The sequence below is a fragment of the Oncorhynchus kisutch genome, linkage group LG17 (genome assembly GCF_002021735.2).
Source record: "Oncorhynchus kisutch isolate 150728-3 linkage group LG17, Okis_V2, whole genome shotgun sequence".
NCBI lineage: Eukaryota > Metazoa > Chordata > Actinopteri > Salmoniformes > Salmonidae > Oncorhynchus > Oncorhynchus kisutch.
The window spans coordinates 63,617,056-63,638,612 of NC_034190.2; the positions used below are offsets into that span (position 1 = coordinate 63,617,056).

The window sequence follows — 21,557 nt, forward strand, 5'->3', positions numbered from 1 at the left end:
CAGATTGACAACTATTACAATTGATGCATCATTTCCTGGGTTCTACATTAGCCAGATCTACTGTTAACAGACTATAGTCCAAGCTAAAGAGAAAAACTGTCAAATGGAAATGGCAAATTGAGTGGTAATCATACGTCAACTTCAAGGCTAATGTTTTGTTTAAACAGCATTGTCACAGAGCACTTCACAGTACAATGCGCCTTGAGCCTTCAACCCTTACCCCATGTATGTTCCATCCAAGGCGGTCTCGTGTTGACTAATGTTGAGGTAGTGCTCAATCAGTTGCTCTCTGCTAGGCTGAGGACAAACAGAGGTACAATTAACCTCCCTCAATGACAGGCTGCAAAACACACAGCCATAAGGCCCAGACAGGTCATCTGCTCAGCAAAACACACAACCACTTAACGGAGTCATTATTATGGATACAGGAATGGAGCATAGTCTAGTGGTAAACAAGAGAGTGAACAGTAACATGGACTTGATAAGAGGACTACTCAACTCTGTATAATACTTGATGAGGCAAGTCATCAGTGCCACAACACCACAGAGTTAGGTAATCTACCACAAGTAGTATGTCAATGATACAACCAGTTCTCACTCCACATACTTCAAAGTCACTCTATAGGCTTTCCCTGTACAATCACAACATACATGCAGCAGTAAGAAAACTAAACTCCCTGAGAGATAACCAGGCAAGCTAACACTGTGGCCGGGTGGAGGTGCCTAAGAGTGGGATTAGAGAGTGACAATGTGAAGCTTGTACCGTGGAATCTGCCTATCTGTGTGTTGGAGAGGTAAGGCTGGGCCACTTGGTATAGGGGAAAGTTGCCCCTAGACGCTGATCTTTGGTCAGCTTTGCATTTTCCACATGAATGGTTAAGGTTAGGACTGGGGAGGGGAAGCTGATCTTATATCTGCAGCTAGGGGAAACTTCCCCCCCAGGAGCTGGGCCACTCTCTTCCAGGGGCTGTCCGTCCGCATGTCTATCTGATTACAGTGGCTAAGGCCTCCTCTGTGATTACTCTGCCCTCGGAGTCAGATTACCACATTCCTGCCCCACGCCTGTCAGGGCAAGCAGTGCACACACCAATACAGATGCCAATACAGGCACACACAGTGACCACCATGCAAACACTGTGTTTGTGTGCAAACTGTAGTCTGTGTGCATTTTGTAAACATACACCGACACGCAGTTGAATATATAAACAGTGGAAAAGGTTTTTTTCTATTTTCTCTATACATAAATACATATTATGGAAACACATAACACCAATAAAATATATATGACACTTAGCAGACGCATTTATCCATTATTTTACCTTTATTTAACTAGGCAAGTCCACAATATTCAGAAATATCGACCATGATTATCTGCAGAACAATGTAGGTATATAATGTGTATATGGTTCTACAGTAGCCATACTCACCGTTGTGGGTTAAATGCTTATGGACAAGTAATGAAATCAAATAGATGTTTTTCAAGAAATTTACTTCAGGTTGGCAGGCTCACACAAATACTAGCACAGCAGCGCATTCTGGTGTTTCACAGTAGTACTGCACCTTAAATATACAGTAACATTAAACATGACAGAACACTCACACACTAAAGAGAGACCACTTACAATTGTGTCAACAGGAGTGCCATCCACAGAATCTCCCAAAACATTAATGGCAACCAATGCAACCTGAAATGATAAACAAAAGTCGATGAAAAAATAAATCAAATAAACTATAAAATGATATGAATGTGGTAGTATGTAAGTCAAATAAACAGGTTAAGGGGAATGACTTTATGACTTCATAGTGGAGTACCTGGTTGTAAAGGTTGTAGCGGTTGACATGGTTTCTGTGAAAGGTTATACGGAGGTATGTTCCAATGGCATCCACGTGAACAGACTTCAGCTCCCGGGCTTTGAAGCCTGTTTTCTCATTGTCTGATAAAGAAACATACCTATGGCAAAGGTTGCATATCAATTTCTATTACTGTGCACCTTTCTTGTAACAACAAAGCAGTAAATATGATGAAAATGTAGGCCTATATATCATAATAGTAATACAGTTACTTAGAAATAACAGATGATGAAGTTCAGCATCTATATTCATTACAATGTGTGTGTGTCAGGTAGAAATTGAGCCAACAACCTTTCTGTTCACAGCACCATGCTCCATAGAAACATGACAACCAACTAAGCCAGACTCATATACATTAGGGTACACCATAGCAAAATGTTTTGCAACAGAAAAAACATTTTCTATCAGAAGACTTCAGATACTCCCTCCCTGTTTCAGCTCAGTTTCTTGCTTTTGGTGCCTTGTCTGTGTCGGTCAGACATCTCTTTTGGCTGGTTCTACTGACTCACCCTAGCCTGCGGAGGTGCCCAGAGAGACCAGGTGAGTCAGCTTCTAGTAATCGGTCCCCGATGTGGAACTCTATTTTGCCTGAGATCAGGTACTGGTGGGCAAGCAGCTGCAGCTTACGGACCCGACTCCGCTCTGGCAACTGCAAAGTGACCTGCTGAGGGTATGGACAGAACCTGTGGAAAGAAACAGTGAGGTTGGTACTTCTAGTACTGCCCTTACAGTACATTACTGAAAAACAGATCCAAAAGCAGTGTGTGCGTGTGTGAATCTCAAACCAGCCCCTCGCCCCAACAAACTGGTTTGGAGGACCCTCAGTTGTCACCTGTTGGTGACGAAACTCAGAAGATAACTTCAAAAGAGTGGTGAGGGGATCAATAAACCCATCAACTTCAGGACACACTCCTGACTTGAATGACGCAATTCATGTTCTACATTTAAATAATAAAACAAGCATGAAATTCCACCTATGAAATTGCACAAACTCCAAACATATTGCAGTGTGTGTTAGGATAACACTTCGCTCTGGAGCCTGCAGCCTTGGTCGAAGTGGCCTTCGGAGGCTTTGGGACACTTGCATATGGCGGAGGCGCACATGAGAGAGTGTGTGTGTGAGAGAGAGTGTCTACCTGGCAGATCTCCAGCCATTGACCGTTGGTGCATGGACCATCAGCTCCTTGGCACTGAAGTTATCTTCGTGACCAGAGGAACTGACCAGGGTGAATCCTATCTTCCGGGGCATCCTGCTGCTGCACAATTTCAAATATGGAGAAACATAACAATCTACAACTGAATATCATCTGAAGCAGCTTTCACTATATCAAATAGATTGGCACAGTAATTAGCTAGCTACCTATACTCATAAACCATGGAAGACTGACAGCAATATTCACCCTGGGATTGAGATAAACCTTGACAGCTACACTACTCTACAATGGACACAATATTAGATGTGTAGGTGAACTTGGGATATCATTCTGCCATTTAATTTTCATATCATTCTGGCATTTAATATCACATTTATGCCCCTAAACAAATGAGTTCAATAGCATACATTTCAATACTCCGTGTTAGCTATATGGAATTGCATTGCTTGCTTGCTTGCTTCTGACGTCCCTGGGGTGGGAAGGAATGAACTTGGAGCGATGACAGCGCGAGTAAAAGACAGGCTAGCTAGCTTGTTGTAACTAGCTAACTCGTTCCTACTTAGAATGGTAACGTAAAACACCTTGAATTCACATAAATATAGTGACACCGGATGCACAATAAAACCACCGTTTGAATACAACGTATTTCCTATTGAAGTATAGTGTTACCACAAATATATCAAAGATATCTTACCATGAACATTACAAAAATGTTGACAGCTTTCCCAAGTCCCATTTCATCTCCATAACCACCACTGACAACAACTAGTAAGCTACGGTGCGCATGTGCCGGACCATCGTCTCACCGCGAAGGACTGTGGTCCATGAAGTTTTTAATCAATTCAAAAAAAATATTTGAGTATCCAGTCTGCACGTGCACTGCGCATATCATCTCCACTGCTCGATGCATATTTCACTGCGTCTTCCATTCGGCAGATAGACATTTTAAAGTGTATGTGCTCAAGTGTTACCGGGTCGTTTAAAGCGTCTGTGCTCAAGTGTTACCGGGTGGCTTAAAGCGTCTGTGCTCAAGTGTTACCGGGTGGCATGAGTTTTCCTTTTCCGGGTCTGGTGTAGCAGCATGGATGGTCAAGAGAGTTGGCCAGAAATTGAGAAAGCCTCAAAAGAGAAAAGACGCGAACTGGTCCTGCAAGGTGCAGTTATCGATGAAAAGATATCATCGAATGGAGGTCTGTGTTCCGCAATCTATTCTCTCAAGCTCCTAAATTACCTAGAAATCATCCAATGTCCGAGTTTGACAGAGATTCATGGAGACATACAAAATCTGACCACCCTTACGAGCTTGATTCTTTGTAGAAATAAGCTCTCATCTATTCCAAAAACCATTGGAAATCTGAAGTCCCTGAAAGTCCTCGACATTTCAGTTAACAACCTGAAAGCTTTGCCTGAAGAGATAACCCAGCTAAGCGATCTCAATACACTCAACGTGAGCTGCAACAACATCGAGTCACTACCAGATGGACTGTGTCGTTGCACGAAACTCTCTACCATCAACATCTCCAAAAATGACATCACTCGGTTCCCTGATGACCTTTATCGCCTGGATCTCCTCAGCACTGTCATCGCCTCTGAGAATTCCATAGAAGAGCTGAGTGGAGATGTTCACAAGCTCTCTGCTCTAAAAGTTTGTAGTTGAAATAATCCATAATCCCACTGCTACCAAAAATGTGCATGACTTCATAAATACCTCTTGTCTATTCCTACTGAATTATGGTCATGATTGACAGGGTAGCTCTCAGTTAATCTTATCGACATTGTATTAAACCTGAGACTGTCTTAAAATTTTCCTGGCACAAGGCCTCACCGATGGTGAGCCACCTGAGACCAGGATAAGCCCCATTTGGTTATTAATCTTAATTCATGTTGTTATAATAGTTGAATGTAATAAATATACAATTTTCCTCAGGTTTTGGACCTATCCAACAACAAGCTCAGTGACATCCCCTACGAGCTGAGTGACTGCTCCAAACTGAAGGAGATCAACTTCAAAGGAAACAAACTCAAAGACAAGCGACTGGAGAAGATGGTCAACGGTTGCCAGACCAAGTCCATCCTGGACTACCTTCGGGCCGGTGGCCGAGGGAAAGGCAAAGGCAGCAAGCAGGCCGATGGGGATAAGGCCGACGGGGGCCGGAACGCAGAGAAGACCCAGACCAAAAAGCAGCGCAAGCAGAAAAAGAAGAAGACCGAGGAGGAGGACGATGAGGTGGATGAGATGAACCGGCTGGTCGTGAAAGTGCTTCATGTGTCTGACAACCCAGGGGCATTCACTGTAAAGGTGGCCAATGAACTGAAGGATGTGAGGCCGTACTTGGTGTGCTGTGTGGTCAGAGGCATGAACTTCAGGTCCGGGAATGCGCTCAAGAGGTTCCTGGTTGCGCAGGTAATGCTGTTCATAGATGAGAACACGTTAGCCTTGGTACCAGACTGTTTCTGCGTTAGTCAACTACTATGTTGCGGTATTTGACAGTCATATTTGGCAAGGAAACTATGTAGGCTAGTAGTTTGTGAATGCAGAAACAGACTAAGAACACGCTACAAAATAAACTCAAGCTCAGTGGTGGAAAAAGTACTCAATTGTCATACTTGAGTAAAAGTAAAGATGCCTTAATAGAAAATGACTCGAGTGAAAGTTACTTTTAAACTTTTACTGGGTAGTTGGTTTTAAATTGACTTAAGTATCAAGAGTAAAAATTTAATTAAATCATTTCAAATTCCTTATATTAAGCAAACCAGATGGCACAATGTGTAAATGCTTTATTTACATATTGCCAGAGGCACACTCCAACAATTTACAAACTAAGCATTTGTGTTTAGTGAGTCTGCCAGATCAGAGGCAGTAGGGATGACCAGGGATGTTCTCTGTTTAGTGAGTCTGCCAGATCAGAGGCAGTAGAGATGATCAGGGATGTTCTCTGTTTAGTGCATGAATTGGTCCTTTTTCCTGTCAAAATGTAACGAGTACTTTTCGGTGTCAAGGAAAATGTATGGAGTAAAAACTACATTATTTTCTTTAGGAATGTAGTGAAGTAAAAGTTGGCAAAAGTGAAGTACAGATACCCCCCAAAACTACTTAATTAGTACTTTAAAGTATTTTTACTTAAGTACTTTACACCACTGTGCAAGCTCATAAATTGACACCATCCTCGATAGGCTATGTAACATAATATATGATCGTTAAGTCTCTTTTGCATTATTCTGTTTTCACCACTCTTTCTCTTACCTATTGTATTTTAGACCAAACTTCACGATGACCTATGTGGTAAAAGGACAACTGCGACCATCGCAACACACGACATGCAGCTACTCAAGGGACCTCTCATGTATGATGCCAGAACACCTCCTATGTTAAAGGTAATGACACATTGCATAACATTTTGCTCATACAATGTTAGACGGCCACAAATTCTCAAATGTAAGTCGCTCTGAGATGGAATTAAAAAATACTTTTACATCTGACACATTTACTATGACTAACTTCTTGAGCTTATATTAGGGCTGGGAATTGTCAGGGACCTCACGATACTTAGGTGCCGACACAATATGTATTGCGATTCGATATATATTTAAAATGTATTGCTCACTACAGTATGTCTGCTGAAGAGAGACAAGAGAGCCATGAGAATTTTGAGATAAAAGCGCCCCAAAACATGTTGGCTCACCATTTTAAAAAGAAGATGGAGAACAAACAATAGGATGAGAAATGCCTGAGTTTTGCCGCAGGTACAGCCTACTCTAGCGCTAGTTAACTACCCAGCTACCCCCGCCCCCATTCCTAGCTTCTATGTGTTTTCCAAGGTATTTTAAACTCTTCTCATTTGATTGGTTTATGATGACATTTATCAGGACCTTGTTCCATGTCTTTGTTCAAGTAGTTTATGCAGGCAGTCTCAAACGTTTCTGGAGAACATAACAAGGCTCTCTTTCTATTGAACATAAGACCTCTTTTTTTTTTCTTGAGTAGAATCCAGTATTTTGAAGGACAGTTTTAATCAGTAGTTGTGAGCCATAACATTATTCCGTTCTTAATAATTCATGATCCTTTTAAACATACTTTACGTCAACGCCAGGCAACAAGCCTGTTATAGTGACATCAGTCTGTTATTGAAAGACCTTCATGCGGCTTCACCTCAAAAGTTTGAACACAAAATAATTGTTGCTGGTTGTTGCCTGTCGCTCTTGGCATATGAACAAATCATTATATTCATAAATTGCATTAGGTTTGTGTCAATGCATTTTGCTCCCATTCACGGTTATTTAAACAAGCAAATTATCTTTTGAAAGGAGCATACATTTCTCAAACTCCCTCTCATAAAATTTTGTTTATTAGATAGTCCCTCTGGGCCGTAAGGAGATGACTGCGGTGGAGCTGATGAGGCAGCTGCAGCTAGAGGCAGAGGACCAGAGGAAACAGAGGAAGAGGCAGAATGTGTCTGGCCTCCACAAGTGAGTATAAACACCTGTCTTTAAGGCAGAGCTGAAAGTATAGGTGAGTCCAGATTCTGCACTTTTCTTCCAAAGTGTATATTTGCAAACTTCCCTTCATGGATTTAACAATGATGGAAACTCTATACAGCAAATGATTACACCAATTCAATGCTTATAAATCCATGACAGGAAGTATAAAAGTGCACACTTCTGGAGGATGTAGAATCGGAAACGCAGCCCAAAGCTGCAGTCGGCTTGATGCCATTTCTTTTTTGTTTTGTTATTAGAAGGAGGGGGCAACAAAAAAAATCACAAAGTGGCCTCTGGGTTGATGCCAGCATTCTGAAAGGTAGAGTCAGCCATATGTAGATGCACAAATAAACAGCATAGTGAGTCAATTTCCGCAACAACTAAGAGCGCGAGGCTAAACTTCTCCACTGTTTTGGTCCCGTGGTTACTAGGAGTGTAACGGTACACGTATTCATACCAAACCGTTTTGTACGGGTTCTCTGTTTGGTCCACACTGTGAATCCGAATGAAAACAAAACAAAAAACACAATTAAAGCTAGGCCTATAGGCTAAGCCTACGCTGCTTTGTAGACCTATGCCTCTTGAGTAAATCTGAGCAACAAAAAAATCATTTCAGGCTATTGCGTTAAGACAACTAGAGCCTATGCGCACATTGTAATAAAATTATTATCTTAATTGGCTCATTTCAAACGGTCCTTTATGAGACGCAGCCAGGAACTAGTTCTGTACGATGGTGAGTGGTGGGGTCAATAAACCAGAATTGAAGGATCCTCCATCATTTAAATTTTCATTTTGGAACATTTTGGCTTCCCAGTAGATAACAATGGCGACGGACAGAGAGTTGTGGATAAAACGTTGACAGTATGTCGCCACACTCAACGAGAATAACCTATGCAGCTGCCAACACCTCAAATATGTTGACACATTTAAGCCGACATCACCCCAGTATACCGGAGCAAGACGGAAACGCAAAGAAACAACAACACAACACGTCTCCCCTCTGCATTCAAGCGGCCCTTGGCAGCTGATTCTGACTGGACCAAATAAATTACAAGAGCGATAAGTAGGCTCTTACAGTTTTTGGTTTATAGCTGTAGATATGTGCCCATTCTATTATTAAAAATGGGGGGTTTCAGGGAGCACCTCGTGAAACTGCTCAAACCACGTTACGAACTTCCCTCTTGCACCCATTTCAGCATAGCGATACCCGCTCTAAATAAGCCTAGCCAACGTTTTCAATGAATAAGCCAATGCACCCTGTTTTGCGCTTACTTAACAGTGACAGCCCATCACATTTCCCCAGGGGGGGGGTGTAGTATCGTGCTGCAGACACGCCACCTTTATGAGAGTCACAAGTACTCATATGGCACTGAAGGAAACCATGTCATGTGTTTGTAACCAAGATGGAAGTGTGAATTTATCACATACGACTAGGAAAAATCCACTTGAATGGCCATCCAACTGGTAATTACTAGTGGGAAACTCGTCTATCATCGAGAGCACCCACCTCTCCCACATGGTGACATCTGACATCACCTACTAAGGAAATGTCCTCTATAACAGCACTTTCGGCAATTGAATGCAGCAACACATTATTTATATAAAGCGGGCCATTAATGTGGTTTCTGAACTGTCATTTGTTTACAAGCATGATAGATCTTGATGCATCTTGTTGGTCATTAGCCAATCTGTGTTAATCAACCAGTTCAAATCACATTAATGTATCCAACTGGTATTTATGACTTCATAGCTGGTAAATTCCCACCTCCCACATGGTTACAAACGCAGCATCCGAGTGAAAACTTGAGGCCCAACATAACAATCCGGTCACAACAGACAATTCTAGGAACATTGTGAATGGCATTTAATTTTCCTGAACGGTGACCCCAAACCGCAATACTACTGAACCGTGGGTTTGTCAAACCGTTACACCCCAAGTGGCTGCCACGTTGTATGACTGTGTGAGAGCGAAGTCTTGCATCATGTTCATCGCAATGTATGCGGGGATGCTCGTGAAATGTCATTTTTAAAGGGCCAATCAGCAGTTGAAACAATAACAAAGTGATTTTTGCGTAAAAAACTAAGGGATGGCAATTGTAAAATGTAATCCCTCTCATCTCAGTTCATAGACAGAGCTATGGATGCAAGGACTGACTATCCATGATATCAAAATCATATACTGAACAAAAATATAAATGCAACATGTAACGTGCTGGTTTCATGAGCTGAAATTAAAAGATCCCTGATATTGTCTATATGCACAAAAAGCTTATTTCTCTCATAATGTTAATCCATCAGGTGTGGCATATCAAGAAGCTGATTAAACAGCATGATCATTACACACATGCTATCTAGAAGAAAAAGAAACGCACACCTTGTGCTGGGGACAATAAAAGGCCACTCTAAAATGTGCAGTCTTGTCACACAACACAATGCAATGGATGACTCAAGTTTTGAGGGAGCGTGCAATTGGCATGCTGACTGCAGGAATGTCCACCAGAGCTGTTGCCAGGGAATTTTATGTTAATTTCTCTACCATAAGCTGCCTCCAAGGTCATTTTAGAGAATTTGGCAGTACGTCCAACTGGCCTCAACCACAGATCACCTGTAACCACGCCAGCACAGGACCTCCACATCTGGCTTCTTCACCTGCGGAATCGTCTGAGACTAGCCACCTGGACAGCTGGTGAAACCTTGGGTTTGCACAACCAGAGATTTCTGCACAAACTAGCAGAAACCGTCTCAGGGAAGCTGCCTGCTCGTCATCCTCACCAGGGTCTTGACCTGACTGCAATCTGACTTCAGTGGGCAAATGCTCACCTTCAATGGCCACTGGCATGGATAAGTCCCGGTTTTTAACTGTACCGGGCAGAAGGCAGACAGCATGTATGGTGTCAACATTGTGAACGGTGGGGTTATGGTATGGGCAGGTATAAGCTACGGACAACGAACACAATAGTATTTTATTGATGTCAGTTTGAATGCACCGATACCGTGAAGAGATCTTGAAGCCCATTGTTCTGCCATAAATCCACTGCTATAACCTCATGTTTCAGCACTTTAATAGATGGCTCCATGTCGCAAGGATCTGTGTACAATTCCTGGAAGCTGAAAATGTCCCAGTTCTTCCATGGCCTGCATACGCAGCAGAAACGTCACCCGTTGAGCATGTGTGGGATGCTCTGGGTCGATGTGTACGTCAGCACATTTCTGGCAACATCCTGCAACTTTGGACAGCAATTCAAGAGTGGGGCAACATTCCACATGCCACAATCAACTCTATGCGAAGGAAATGTGTTGCACTGCATGAGGCAAATGGTGGACACACCAGATACTGACTGGTTTTCTGATCCACGTCCCTTCCTTTTTTTTAAGGTATCTGTGACCAACAGATGCATATCTGTATTCCCAATCATGTGAAATCCATAGATTAGAGCCTAAAGAATTTATTTAAATTGACTGATTTCCTTATGAACTGTAACTCAGTAAAATCTTTGAAATTGTTGCATTTATATTTTTGTTCAGTGTAGTTAACCATGTTTTGATGCTATACAGTGTTTGTTTACATTTACTTTGTTTACGAACATTGGACTAAAACAAGTTTATATTTTGGGTTCTAATGGGGTATGACAAGCAAACTAAGCGCCTTCTCTCAGCTCACTGGTCACCATAGCAACACCCACCCGTAGTACACACTCCAGCAGGTATATTTCACTGGTCATCCCCAAAGCCAACTCCTACTTTGTCCGCCTTTCCTTCCAGTTCTCTGCTGCCAATGACTGGAATGAATTGCAAAAATCACTGAAGCTGGAGACTTATATCTTTTAAGCATCAGCTGTCAGAGCAGCTTACCGATTGCACCTGTACACAGCCCATCTGTAAATAGCCCACCCAACTACCTCATCCCCATATTATTCATTTTTTTTGCTCCTTTGAACCCCAGTATCTCTACTTGCACATCATCTTCTGCACATCTATCACTTCAGTGTTAATGCTAAATTATAATTATATTTCCACTATGGCCTATTTATTGCCTTACCTCCCTAATCTTACTACGTTTGCACACACTGTATATAGATGTTTTTATTGTGTTATTGACTGTACGTTTGTTTATTCCTGTGTAACTCTGTGTTTATGTCGTACTGCTTTGCTTTATCTTGGCCAGGTCACAGTTGTAAATGAGAACTTGTTCTCAACTGGCCTACCTGGTTAAATAAAGGTGAAATAAAATGAGGCATTTATAAGTTATATTCTTTATGTATCAATGGGTACATATCGGTCAAAAATGTCTCCAACTGCTGATTGCCCCTTTAAATGTTATGGTGTAGTAATAAATTAATTCCTATTTCATTTTCCATTTACAGTATGTTGGTGTGGTGTCCTATGCAATAATGCATTGTTTTTATCAAGCACTTCAGTAGTTTCAGGAGCTCAAAACAAAGGCAAAATGATTAGGTTGCTCATTCAACACATGAGGGCGCCATAAGGCTGTTTGATACAGAAACCATGTTGAAGTAAATAGTACTCCTTTATTTATGTCTATGAGAATATGTGGACTGTTGTTTTTAGGACCTGCCTGTAAAGATATTGCCATGATATAGGCAAGTGATAAAGATTACATTGTTATTTACAAGATAGGTTAGATAACTTACCTAATTTTAATGTACTTTAAGGTTGACCTAAATACCATGACACAGTATTTTGGGGAGTTTTCAAAGAGCTCAAATGCCACTTCAACCTGCACCATGAGTATGGGTGTAGACCTTTCAATGGGCTCTTATGAAAGGGTTCTGTTGGCTATTGTAGCCATCGTTGGCATGAGGGCAATATTACACAATATTACACTAGCCATTGTTTTTCAGCTAAAGTTATTTGACTTTTTTATTTGACTCAGATACCTGCAGCTTCTTGATGGAAAAGAACTCTACCCATGTCTGGTGGATGCAGAGGATCATGTGATCTCATTTCCACCAATCACCAACAGCGAGAAAACCAAGGTGTGTGTGTGATCTTTATCAGACCAAAGACAGGTGCCTTTCTTACAGGTCACACTCATCCGCTTATCACTTGCTGATCCAGCAGTGAATTCACAATACAGCTACCAATAGAAATGTTATGATTTATAATAAATATTTGTTCTCCGTATCTACATGTAGCCAACCTATAGAATGCCCAGCAGTGTAGAATGCAGTCTAAAACCTTGCTGAGTTGTACTTTCCCTTAGACTTTGCACACCTCCAGCACTTTGACTTTGGAAGCTTTAAATTGCAGCCACACCAGATAAAGAAACAAATCTGTATCTTTATTGCTTGCTTAATTGCGGACATGCTTGTACCCGGGTTGCAATAAATTCATCTTGAGTATAGTACTTAGCCTTGAAATCAAACGCTGACTTTTTAAGACTTTTAGTTGATGACGCAACCAGGTGTTGTCTTACCTGACATTTCCTGATTCTAAAATGTAGTTCTGATCCCTTATTCTGAATTTCGAGATAGTAGCTTATAAATTCAAGGGAATATGACGTGGAATAGGCTTACAGGCAATGCACTGCATTCAATGTATTTATTTTCTAATGCCCGATGGATATGATATCGTTCTGTCAACTCTATCCTGTCATCCCTCTTTACAGATTGAATTCATTTGATAATAAAAAATAGTAGTCTGCTTTAGCTGGGGACAATATTACTACAAGTGATGTACTGTGTCTTTGTCCCGTATTATAGATCAGGAAGACGACTAAGGAGCTTTTCTTAGAAGTGACCAGTTCTACCAGCCTGCAGATCTGTAAAGATGTGATGGATGCTCTCATAGTGGTAAGCTCAGCTCTCTCCCTGTATACAAAGAGACATGCAGTAGGACTGAATCGTACATTGCAATGCACATGCATAACACATACAGCCGTTGATTGCATGAATTAAACATTTACACATGCATGCATCAGTCAGACACACACGGTGGCTGGCGAGAGCAGAAAAGTGTCATGACACCGGGTGTCATGCTCAGTCTCAGGGTGTTGTGCTGGTTTGATGTCTGGATCCTGACCCTCAGTGGAATAAGTGAGCTCATCTGCCCGGGGTGAGTGGCCTGGCGGTGTACGGTGTCACCGCCTAAACATACAGCTCACAATACGACTGCAACCCTAGAGCTGCATACACCCACCAGTACACACAGCAGCAGACACGTTTCAATAACAGCCTTGTCGAAACATAGCAGCCGATAAGGGTTTAATCCACACTCTGATTCCTGCCCCAAAATATACATTATTGAGAGAGGGTATGGTTTTGATTGGGTGTGGTGATTGAAGGAGGGATTTGAGGTCAGGTCATGAGAGTTTGGGGTTGATTTAATTCCTGCTCGATTTGCCACACCTCAACAATCCATGTCTCAATTGTCTCAAGGCATAAAAATCCTTCTTTAACCTGTCTCCCCTTCACCGATTTGAAATGGATTTAACAGGTGATATCAATAAGGGATCATATATTTCACCTGGTCAGTCTGTCATGGAAATAGCACTCCTAATGTTTTGTACACAGTATAGGTTGCACTGTTGATGAGACTTCCTATTCTGGAAGTTCTTGTCCTATATTTCCACAAACTCACTTGACGGATTGTATACGTCCCCCTATATACTTTACTGCGTCAACAAACGTGGGGCAAGTTGGTGAGAAGTTTACAATACCTCCAACAAAATTTGCCACCATTGCTTAAGAAATAAAATTAGGAGAATGTAAAGATTGAGATTGATACCTTGATTACATTGAGACATGTACTTGGTGGGGGGTACTTGGTGAACATATTTCCTATTTAGATTTTATTTTTATGGAATTCCTGGTGATTTTAGTCTCTTTTTTTGACCAAACACTAAAATCCTTCCCCAAAAAACATTTAAAAAATGACTCATTTGCAGCGACCCCTGCTCTAGTTTACTTTCTCAAATAGACTTCATCCATATGGTCCCAATGGTCAGCAATTAACACATCTCTCTGTTTCCTTCTCAGAAAATGGCGGAGCTGAACAAGTTCACGTTTGAGCACAGAGAGGAGGCTGGGTCAGAGGGAGAGTCTGATTCACCCCCAGTCCCTGCCTCGGATGATGCCACCTCAGGAGAGCTGGTCATCCAGCAGGTTCGCACCGTGGACCCCGACGGGAACCTCAAGGTCGTCTACCCGTCCAAAACGGACCTCTGCACCGACGTCGGCGACCTGAACGTCGTTTGGTAGTTGCGCAACAACCAGCCTTTTGATTTCTACACTTACGGTCTCACACAGTTAATCACAATACTGTATATGAGTTGCCACTGTTCAATGTATTTGGTTTGCCGGGTTCCCTTGGTAAGCAAAGCCGATTACATCCACTAATTTCTCAAACATGGAAATAGTGTAATTATGCCCTTGCTTAAAGTTCTTGATTACTATTTGGCACGTACAAACAGCTTCTGCTGTATTAAGGTATAGAATAATTCAGCTACCTACCTACCCAACCTAAAATATTGCCGTTTTTGTATACTTATTTTTTATATTGCTACACACTAAAGGCAACTCACAATAACTGTAAAGTCTGTAGCAAGCCTATGTGCTCTGTAGAGTGTAGACATAGTTAATGACAACATTTTAGCATTTGTGAACTGAAACAAGTATAAAACCTTTTTCCATTACCCACTTTAATAAATTAAGAGCAGGGAATGTGTATAATGTCTAATATTTTAAAAGATCTCTGAAATAAATTGAACCTTGAGGGCAGCAGTGGTTATGCATTTCTTTATTGCACATGTTGAAAGCCAATGCTTTGTTCTGGGTAGAAACATTTCTCCTATTTTCTTGATAATTTCAGGAACGCTTGGCCTCAATGACACAGGAAACCCCAAAGAGATTGGTCAATTAATGTGTATGCATGGTGAACGGCCCTTTGACTGAATTGTAAAACTGCTTGGATATTAACAGGTTAACTAAAAAGTGTGGGGTACTGTTACATATCAAGTGTCTATTAACGGCTGGTGGGAGTGTGTAGAGGGATGTCTCAGACACACACACACACACACACACAGTATAAAAGAATAGCCAGAGAGTTGCAGTTAGGTGTCCTATACGTTAAGGACCGGGTTGGACTTCGACACAAGATGCAAGCTTCCACTTAAGGCAACCCATTCATTGGAACTATGAAAAGTACTTACAGAGTACAGAAGAAGCAAGCCTGGTCCGATACAAACAGGGAGAAAAAGTCACGGTGGAGAAGCATTAGTGAAAAGGACATGCGGTACTTGGAGCTTAATGTGCAACGGATTGACAGGCCGAATGCTCCACGAGGAGACCCTGCTCAAGCGAATGCTAACCTGAGACCAGCTCCAAAGATAACAAACCCAATTGAATATCTTAATTGTCCTAGGCATTTAATGATTCAAAATAAACTGGGCCGTGCAAGCACATCCGCTATCACCCAGGGTATCCTTCTGCCCCCCATCACTGGATCAAGAATCATGGCTGGTAAAGCGGAGGGCTCAAATGTGCCGTTTCTCTCTGCAAGACCAGCCGGGTCACTACAAGACAACGGAGACACACACTTGTCAACGTCTGGTGTAAGGAGTGTAAATACAGTGTTTCGGGTACTGGTTGCTCAACATGCGCAGAATTGTCAAATGTCTAACAAAGCTGGGTTAGTTAGTAGTAGTCTAACCATGTTGACTAGGTCTATAAAAGATTCCATCCAGAACCCAGACACTTGCTCCAGACTAGATTGTACCAAGGGGACCTTTGGGGCCCAGCCAGCTGTGGCATCAAGTTTCTCACCAACAGACCCGTTAGTAAGGCAACGGAGAAATGATGTGAGTAACTCTAGTGCCAACTACAGCGGGGCGATGACGGAGAGGCTTACACATGATGCCAGTCTATGTGAAACAAAACAGCAGAGAGATTTCTCCTCTGATGACTCTGCTATTAAAACAGAATCCCAGTACTCTGAAGACAAAGATACCATCAAGACTGGCATAGACTGTCTTTGTCCCAATGATGCAGAATATTATACAGATCAGAGAATTGCAGAATGGGTCTTGAAAGTCAACTCCACCCTATTTTCTTCATCAGATGATGAAATGCATAGCGTAAATTCTGTTGAGGAGCAAGATATTTCCACCATAAAAATAATCTATGAGGGAGAGTAATAAAAGCTGATTTGATGAGGTCGAGCAACTAGGTGAGATTTTATTTTTCACTGTCATTTATACTGAACAAAAATATAAACGCAACATGTAACAATTTCAAGCATTATAGTTATAGTTCATATATGGAAATCAGTCAATTGAAATTCATTATGCACTAATTTATGGATTTCACATGACTGGGAAGGGGTATAGCCATGGGTGGGCCTGGGAGGGCACAGTGAGCCAGGACCAGCCAATCGGAATGATTATTTTTCCTCACAAAAGGGCTTTATTACAGACGGAAATACTCTTCAGTTTCATCGGGTGGCTGGTCTCAGACGATCCTGCAGGTGAAGAAGCCGGATGTGGAGATCCTGGGCTGGCGTGGTTACACGTGGTCTGCAGTTGTGACGTGGCTTATGGTAGAGAAATTAACATTCAATTCTCTGGCAACAGCTCTGGTGAACATTCCTGCAGTCAGCATGCCAATTGCACGCTCCCTCAACTTGAGACATCTGTGGCATTGTGCTGTGACAAAACTGCAAATTTTGATAGGGCCTTCTTTTGTACCCGTCCCGCATTATAGAACATTAAGGATTAATGACATAGCACTTACTTGAACTATAATAGCAATATAGTTTAAACTCTATTTTTTTACTAAGAGGGATCTAAACAAATTTGTGCACAACATATGAAATAAGCTTTTTGTGCATATGGTACATTTCTGGGCTCTTATTTCAGCTCATGAAACATGGGGCCAACGCTTATGTTCTGTTGATATTTTTGTTCAGTATACATTGTGGACATTACAGCCTCTATGGGCAGTGAGCATAGGTTTGACTTCAACATTGGGGAGGGGAACATTGCAGAGGACAACATTTGCCTCTAATATTGGGAGCGGTGGCCATGTCCCCCCTTTCCCGCTATAAATTACACCCCGGTCCAGGTCTCAAATTTACAGACTTTTTTTTATCCCTATGACAGTTTGATTATAAAGCTATTTCTCGTTACAGACTTGAGGATTTGAGGTGAGAAAATAAATATTAAAGTGTATTTTTGTAATGATGATTAGGTTTGATATATTTGCAGATGACACCTAAATTTAAAAAAAATCCAGTCTTTGTCAAGAGAGGCAAACCTCTTGTTTGACAGCATATTTACCACACCATGTTTGTTGAATAACACAGGTAATTAACATATTTTCAACAGCTTTTTTATTACTATTAGTATTGCCTGTGTCCTTTCATTAAAATATTGAATCCACATGGCCTTGATATACAGTTGAATAGGCTAACATAACAAGCCTTGTAGTACAATCTTGAAAAAACAATTGAAATAGATATCACTTAGTGACAAGAACATATTGAATACCAAGCACTGTAAGTCAAACATTATGTTCATGTTTTTAGACTTAATTACAATGACTTTTCACATATAAGACAAAGCTGTGGGAAGCTGTAAAATCACTTTCCAACAAGCAAACTGCAATCCCAACATAATTCCATCTGTTGAGGGTCCTTCGGGTCAGTGGCCGGTCAGCATTTGTGGACGTAATATCCAGTGACATATCCAATGACGTAAACAACCACCAGTGCAGCCAAAGCTCCGGCCACCTTGATAGCTATGCCCAAGGTGCCAGTGCAGAATCTGTTGTAGAGCCTTTGGGGAACAGAACATGTCATAATATGACCACTGATTACAGTTGAGGTCAGTCCATACACGATCAGTAAACTCAAGGGGTCATCATTTGGGAAAGTTAATAAACTAGGATTAAAGGGAGGAAACACTGCACTGAATACAATTTTCAACTTCATATACCTTAATTGAAAGTAAGTGTTTCTTGAACTGCCTAAAACATTGTCATTCAGTATAATTTATATTGCCTATCCCCTGTGATTAATAAACGGTACCCTATAATAGTAAGAACACTGATTGTATCTTCTGTCGCCCAGTCATGGGTCTTCCTCAGAGCTTACCCCGTTACACCTGTCCCAGCCACATTCAGATTGATGTTGTCTTCATTCCAGCGGTTGTATTGGACACCAGCAGTATTGGAGTCCATGTCAGAAGCCATTCTTCCCTGAATTGTATTTACTGCAGATACCACTTACTCCTTCAACAACCTGTAAAGATGAGATAGAGGTGCACAATATGGAGTTGCACAATATGGATATAGAATAGGTCATATCGTGAAAAGACATTTGGTCTTACCACAATCAATTTAGACCTATTCAGTCCCCCAGTTAGGCTTACTTAAATTTCAATAAATGATTGAATTTGTTTTATTTGATTATATCTCATTGTATCATTCAATAAGTCTTTGTATGACACATTAAAACTCAACAGGTGGCTAAAGCTGTAGGACATTGATCAGCTTGCCCAAACCCACTGGCTCAAACTATAAACAAATCCTATTGCTAATCACCCAACCTAACCAGAAAATAACTGGCAGTCTACTCACCACTGCTCTTTCGAGGACTGAAGGCATATTGTGTTGAAGAAGGCATGCCTCTTTATATATGAGTTCATCACAGTCAGCATTCATCACCTGGTCATAAATTGAGAAAGCCATAGTAGTTTTATGGCTCTTTCCAATGATAAAAGCACAATTAAAATTATGTGCTCTGTGTTTGCCTCCGGTTACAGATACAGTAACTGCAGATCTTTCTTGATAACTGCATACAGAATATTCACATCGCAAAGGTCAATAATTCAACAGGCAATTACATGTTTACTCATAGCCATGTGGTGAAATGAAGAAAAAAAAGAAACTATGTTAAAACCTCAATTATGTTCACATACATTTCCCTACTTAGCTATTTTGGTTGTTTTGAAATAGCCTACAGTGCTAACTGCAATTGCCAGACAAAGGCTATGCATCATACATTAATCAACACCATTCCATGCAATGTTTGCTGAATATCCTGTGCTTTTTTAAAAACTTTTGTTGTAGACTTTTACTGTGGGCCAACTGGCCCAATTCAACTCTTATGTAGCAGGCTACAGTCGAAGAGAGGATGCATTTATCATTTTTGACAGATTCCATTTTGCATGCCTGTATTGGACACCTATCGATGTCATCGACGGATTGATTACTTGACCTGTGACCAGGCCTGCGACGGGATCCTTGGGACATCCCAACTCTGACATTACCCCATTGAAGTTGAATTTTAAAATAGTTAAGGTAAGGGTTAGGTAAGGTTAGTGTTATGGGTAGGGACGTCCCAAGGAATCCGGATAGCACTAACCAGCCCATAGTTGTAACTAGATTGAGTACAGCTACAGATAGAAGTGACTTCTTGTAGCATGTTAGGAGAGCACTTTAGCTAACACTAACCCTTTTCCTAATTATCTTAACCTGCTGCTTAAATTAATCTAACCTGCTGCGAAAAAGTAGCTGCTGTACGTATATACCACTAGTCAAAACCTGCGACGATATTCCCTAAAAACACGCCACTTCAATACAGCTACGACCGGAAGTGACTTCTTTGTTACATGTTAGAACTTCCACAGCAGGTTAGGGGAATTAGGTTAGGAAACGGGTTCGGGTTAGCAAAAATGCTCTCCTAACCTGCTACGGAAAGTTACTTCCGGTTGTAGCTGTATCGAAGTGTCTTGTTTTGACTAGGTCTTGTTTTGACAGCTATGACCGGAAGTCACTTTTTAGTAGCAGGTTAGATGAATTTACACAGAAGGGATCTAGCTTTTGTCAAATGAATGTCCAAATTTTAACATTTTTGGCTAACCTTAACCCAGGGATGGACAACTTTGATTGGGGTGGGGACCACAAAAAATCTGAACTCATCATGAGGCTGCAGTGGCTCGCGGCTGTAAATACCCAAATCCATATTTACACATGCAGTCAGAGCCGGCCCTAGTTTTTTGGGGGCCATAAGTGAAATTTTGTTGCGAAAAAAAAATACATTTTGCCATGGGGCGGAGAGAAGATTTTGCCATTTGTTAACTAATTTCATGCAATTCTACAAATTCTGCCATGGGGCAGAGAGAAACATTTGCAGTGCAACAGCTAATTTTCTGCATTTCTACTACTTCTGCCATAGGGTGGAGAGAAATGTTTGCAGTTTTAAATATGATATCTGAGTGAAACTGACTAATAAAATCAATGGCTAGACTATATTACCGAAGTAAAAAAAATGTTGCTGACATCGGCTAATTGAGTGGATGTCAGTGACTGACATAACAAGAGAAAAACTGCTGCACAACTACTATTCTACCTCAATATTAAGATGAGACCCCTATATATATATATATATATATATATATATATATATATATATATTAACATTTTAAAACAGAAATACCTTATTTACATAAGTATTCAGACCCTTTGCTATGAGACTCGAAATTGAGCTCATTGATCATCCTTCAGATGTTTTTACAACTTGATTGGAGTCCATCTGTGGTAAATTCAATTGATTGGACATCATTTGGAAAGGCACACTTCTGTCTATATAAGGTCCCACAGTTGACAGTGCATGTCAGAGCAAAAACCAAGCCATGAGGTTGAAGGAATTGTCTGTAGATATATATACAGGACCAGTCAAAAGTTTGAACACCTACTCATTCAAGGGTTTTTCTTTATTTGTAATATTTTATACATTGTAGAATAATAGAGAAGACATCAACACTATGCAATAACACATTTGGAATCATGAAGTAAGCAAAAATAGTGTTCAACAAATATATAAATATATTTTAGATTTTTCAAAGTAGCCACCCTTTGCCTTGACAGCTTTGCACACTTTTTGCACACTCCGACTCTCAACCAGCTTCATGAGGAATGCTTTTCCAAGTCTTGAAGGAGTTCCCATATATGCTGAGCACTTGTTGGCTGCTTTTCCTTCACTCTGCGGTCCAACTCATCCCAAACCATCTCAATTGGGTTGAGGTCGGGTGATTGTGGAGGCCAGGTCATCTGA

The 21,557-nt window shown here is 41.1% G+C and overlaps 3 protein-coding genes across 3 annotated transcripts in view; 1 reads left to right on the forward strand and 2 right to left on the reverse strand.

Annotated features, from left to right (window-relative positions):
• cep104 (centrosomal protein 104) overlaps window positions 1-3,802 on the reverse strand; it is a 39,118-nt gene extending 35,316 nt beyond the window's left edge. Inside the window, exons 1-6 of the mRNA XM_020506532.2 lie at window positions 3,700-3,802; window positions 2,988-3,107; window positions 2,361-2,534; window positions 1,813-1,951; window positions 1,623-1,685; window positions 221-297 (exon numbers count right to left, since the gene is read on the reverse strand). Coding sequence (XP_020362121.2) covers window positions 221-297; window positions 1,623-1,685; window positions 1,813-1,951; window positions 2,361-2,534; window positions 2,988-3,100 — 566 coding nt within the window. The 5' untranslated portion in view covers window positions 3,101-3,107; window positions 3,700-3,802. The remainder of the gene's footprint in view (window positions 1-220; window positions 298-1,622; window positions 1,686-1,812; window positions 1,952-2,360; window positions 2,535-2,987; window positions 3,108-3,699) is intronic.
• On the forward strand, window positions 3,786-15,223 carry LOC109908086 (leucine-rich repeat-containing protein 47). Its single transcript, XM_020506537.2, has 7 exons — window positions 3,786-4,650; window positions 4,933-5,409; window positions 6,264-6,380; window positions 7,357-7,472; window positions 12,379-12,481; window positions 13,208-13,297; window positions 14,483-15,223. The coding sequence occupies exons 1-7, from the start codon at window positions 4,087-4,089 to the stop codon at window positions 14,702-14,704; spliced, it is 1,689 nt and encodes a 562-aa protein (XP_020362126.1). The 5' UTR covers window positions 3,786-4,086; the 3' UTR covers window positions 14,705-15,223.
• Window positions 15,224-17,808: 2,585 nt separating this feature from the next.
• smim1 (small integral membrane protein 1) lies at window positions 17,809-19,181 on the reverse strand. The gene is made up of 3 exons (XM_020504724.2): window positions 19,079-19,181; window positions 18,594-18,740; window positions 17,809-18,276 (listed from the first exon to the last, which is right to left on the reverse strand). The coding sequence occupies exons 2-3, from the start codon at window positions 18,689-18,691 to the stop codon at window positions 18,153-18,155; spliced, it is 222 nt and encodes a 73-aa protein (XP_020360313.1). The 5' UTR covers window positions 18,692-18,740; window positions 19,079-19,181; the 3' UTR covers window positions 17,809-18,152.
• Window positions 19,182-21,557: the final 2,376 nt, after the last annotated feature.

Coding starts and splice junctions, on each gene's coding strand:
- LOC109908086 (XM_020506537.2), top strand. CDS start 4,087: ATGGATGGTCAAGAGAGTTGGCCAGAAATTGAGAAAGCCTCAAAAGAG. Junction 4,651..4,932: donor ACAAGCTCTCTGCTCTAAAA/GTTTGTAGTTGA, acceptor AATTTTCCTCAG/GTTTTGGACCTATCCAACAA. Junction 7,473..12,378: donor AATGTGTCTGGCCTCCACAA/GTGAGTATAAAC, acceptor TATTTGACTCAG/ATACCTGCAGCTTCTTGATG.
- smim1 (XM_020504724.2), bottom strand. CDS start 18,691: ATGGCTTCTGACATGGACTCCAATACTGCTGGTGTCCAATACAACCGC. Junction 18,277..18,593: donor GCTGGGACAGGTGTAACGGG/GTAAGCTCTGAG, acceptor TGTTCCCCAAAG/GCTCTACAACAGATTCTGCA.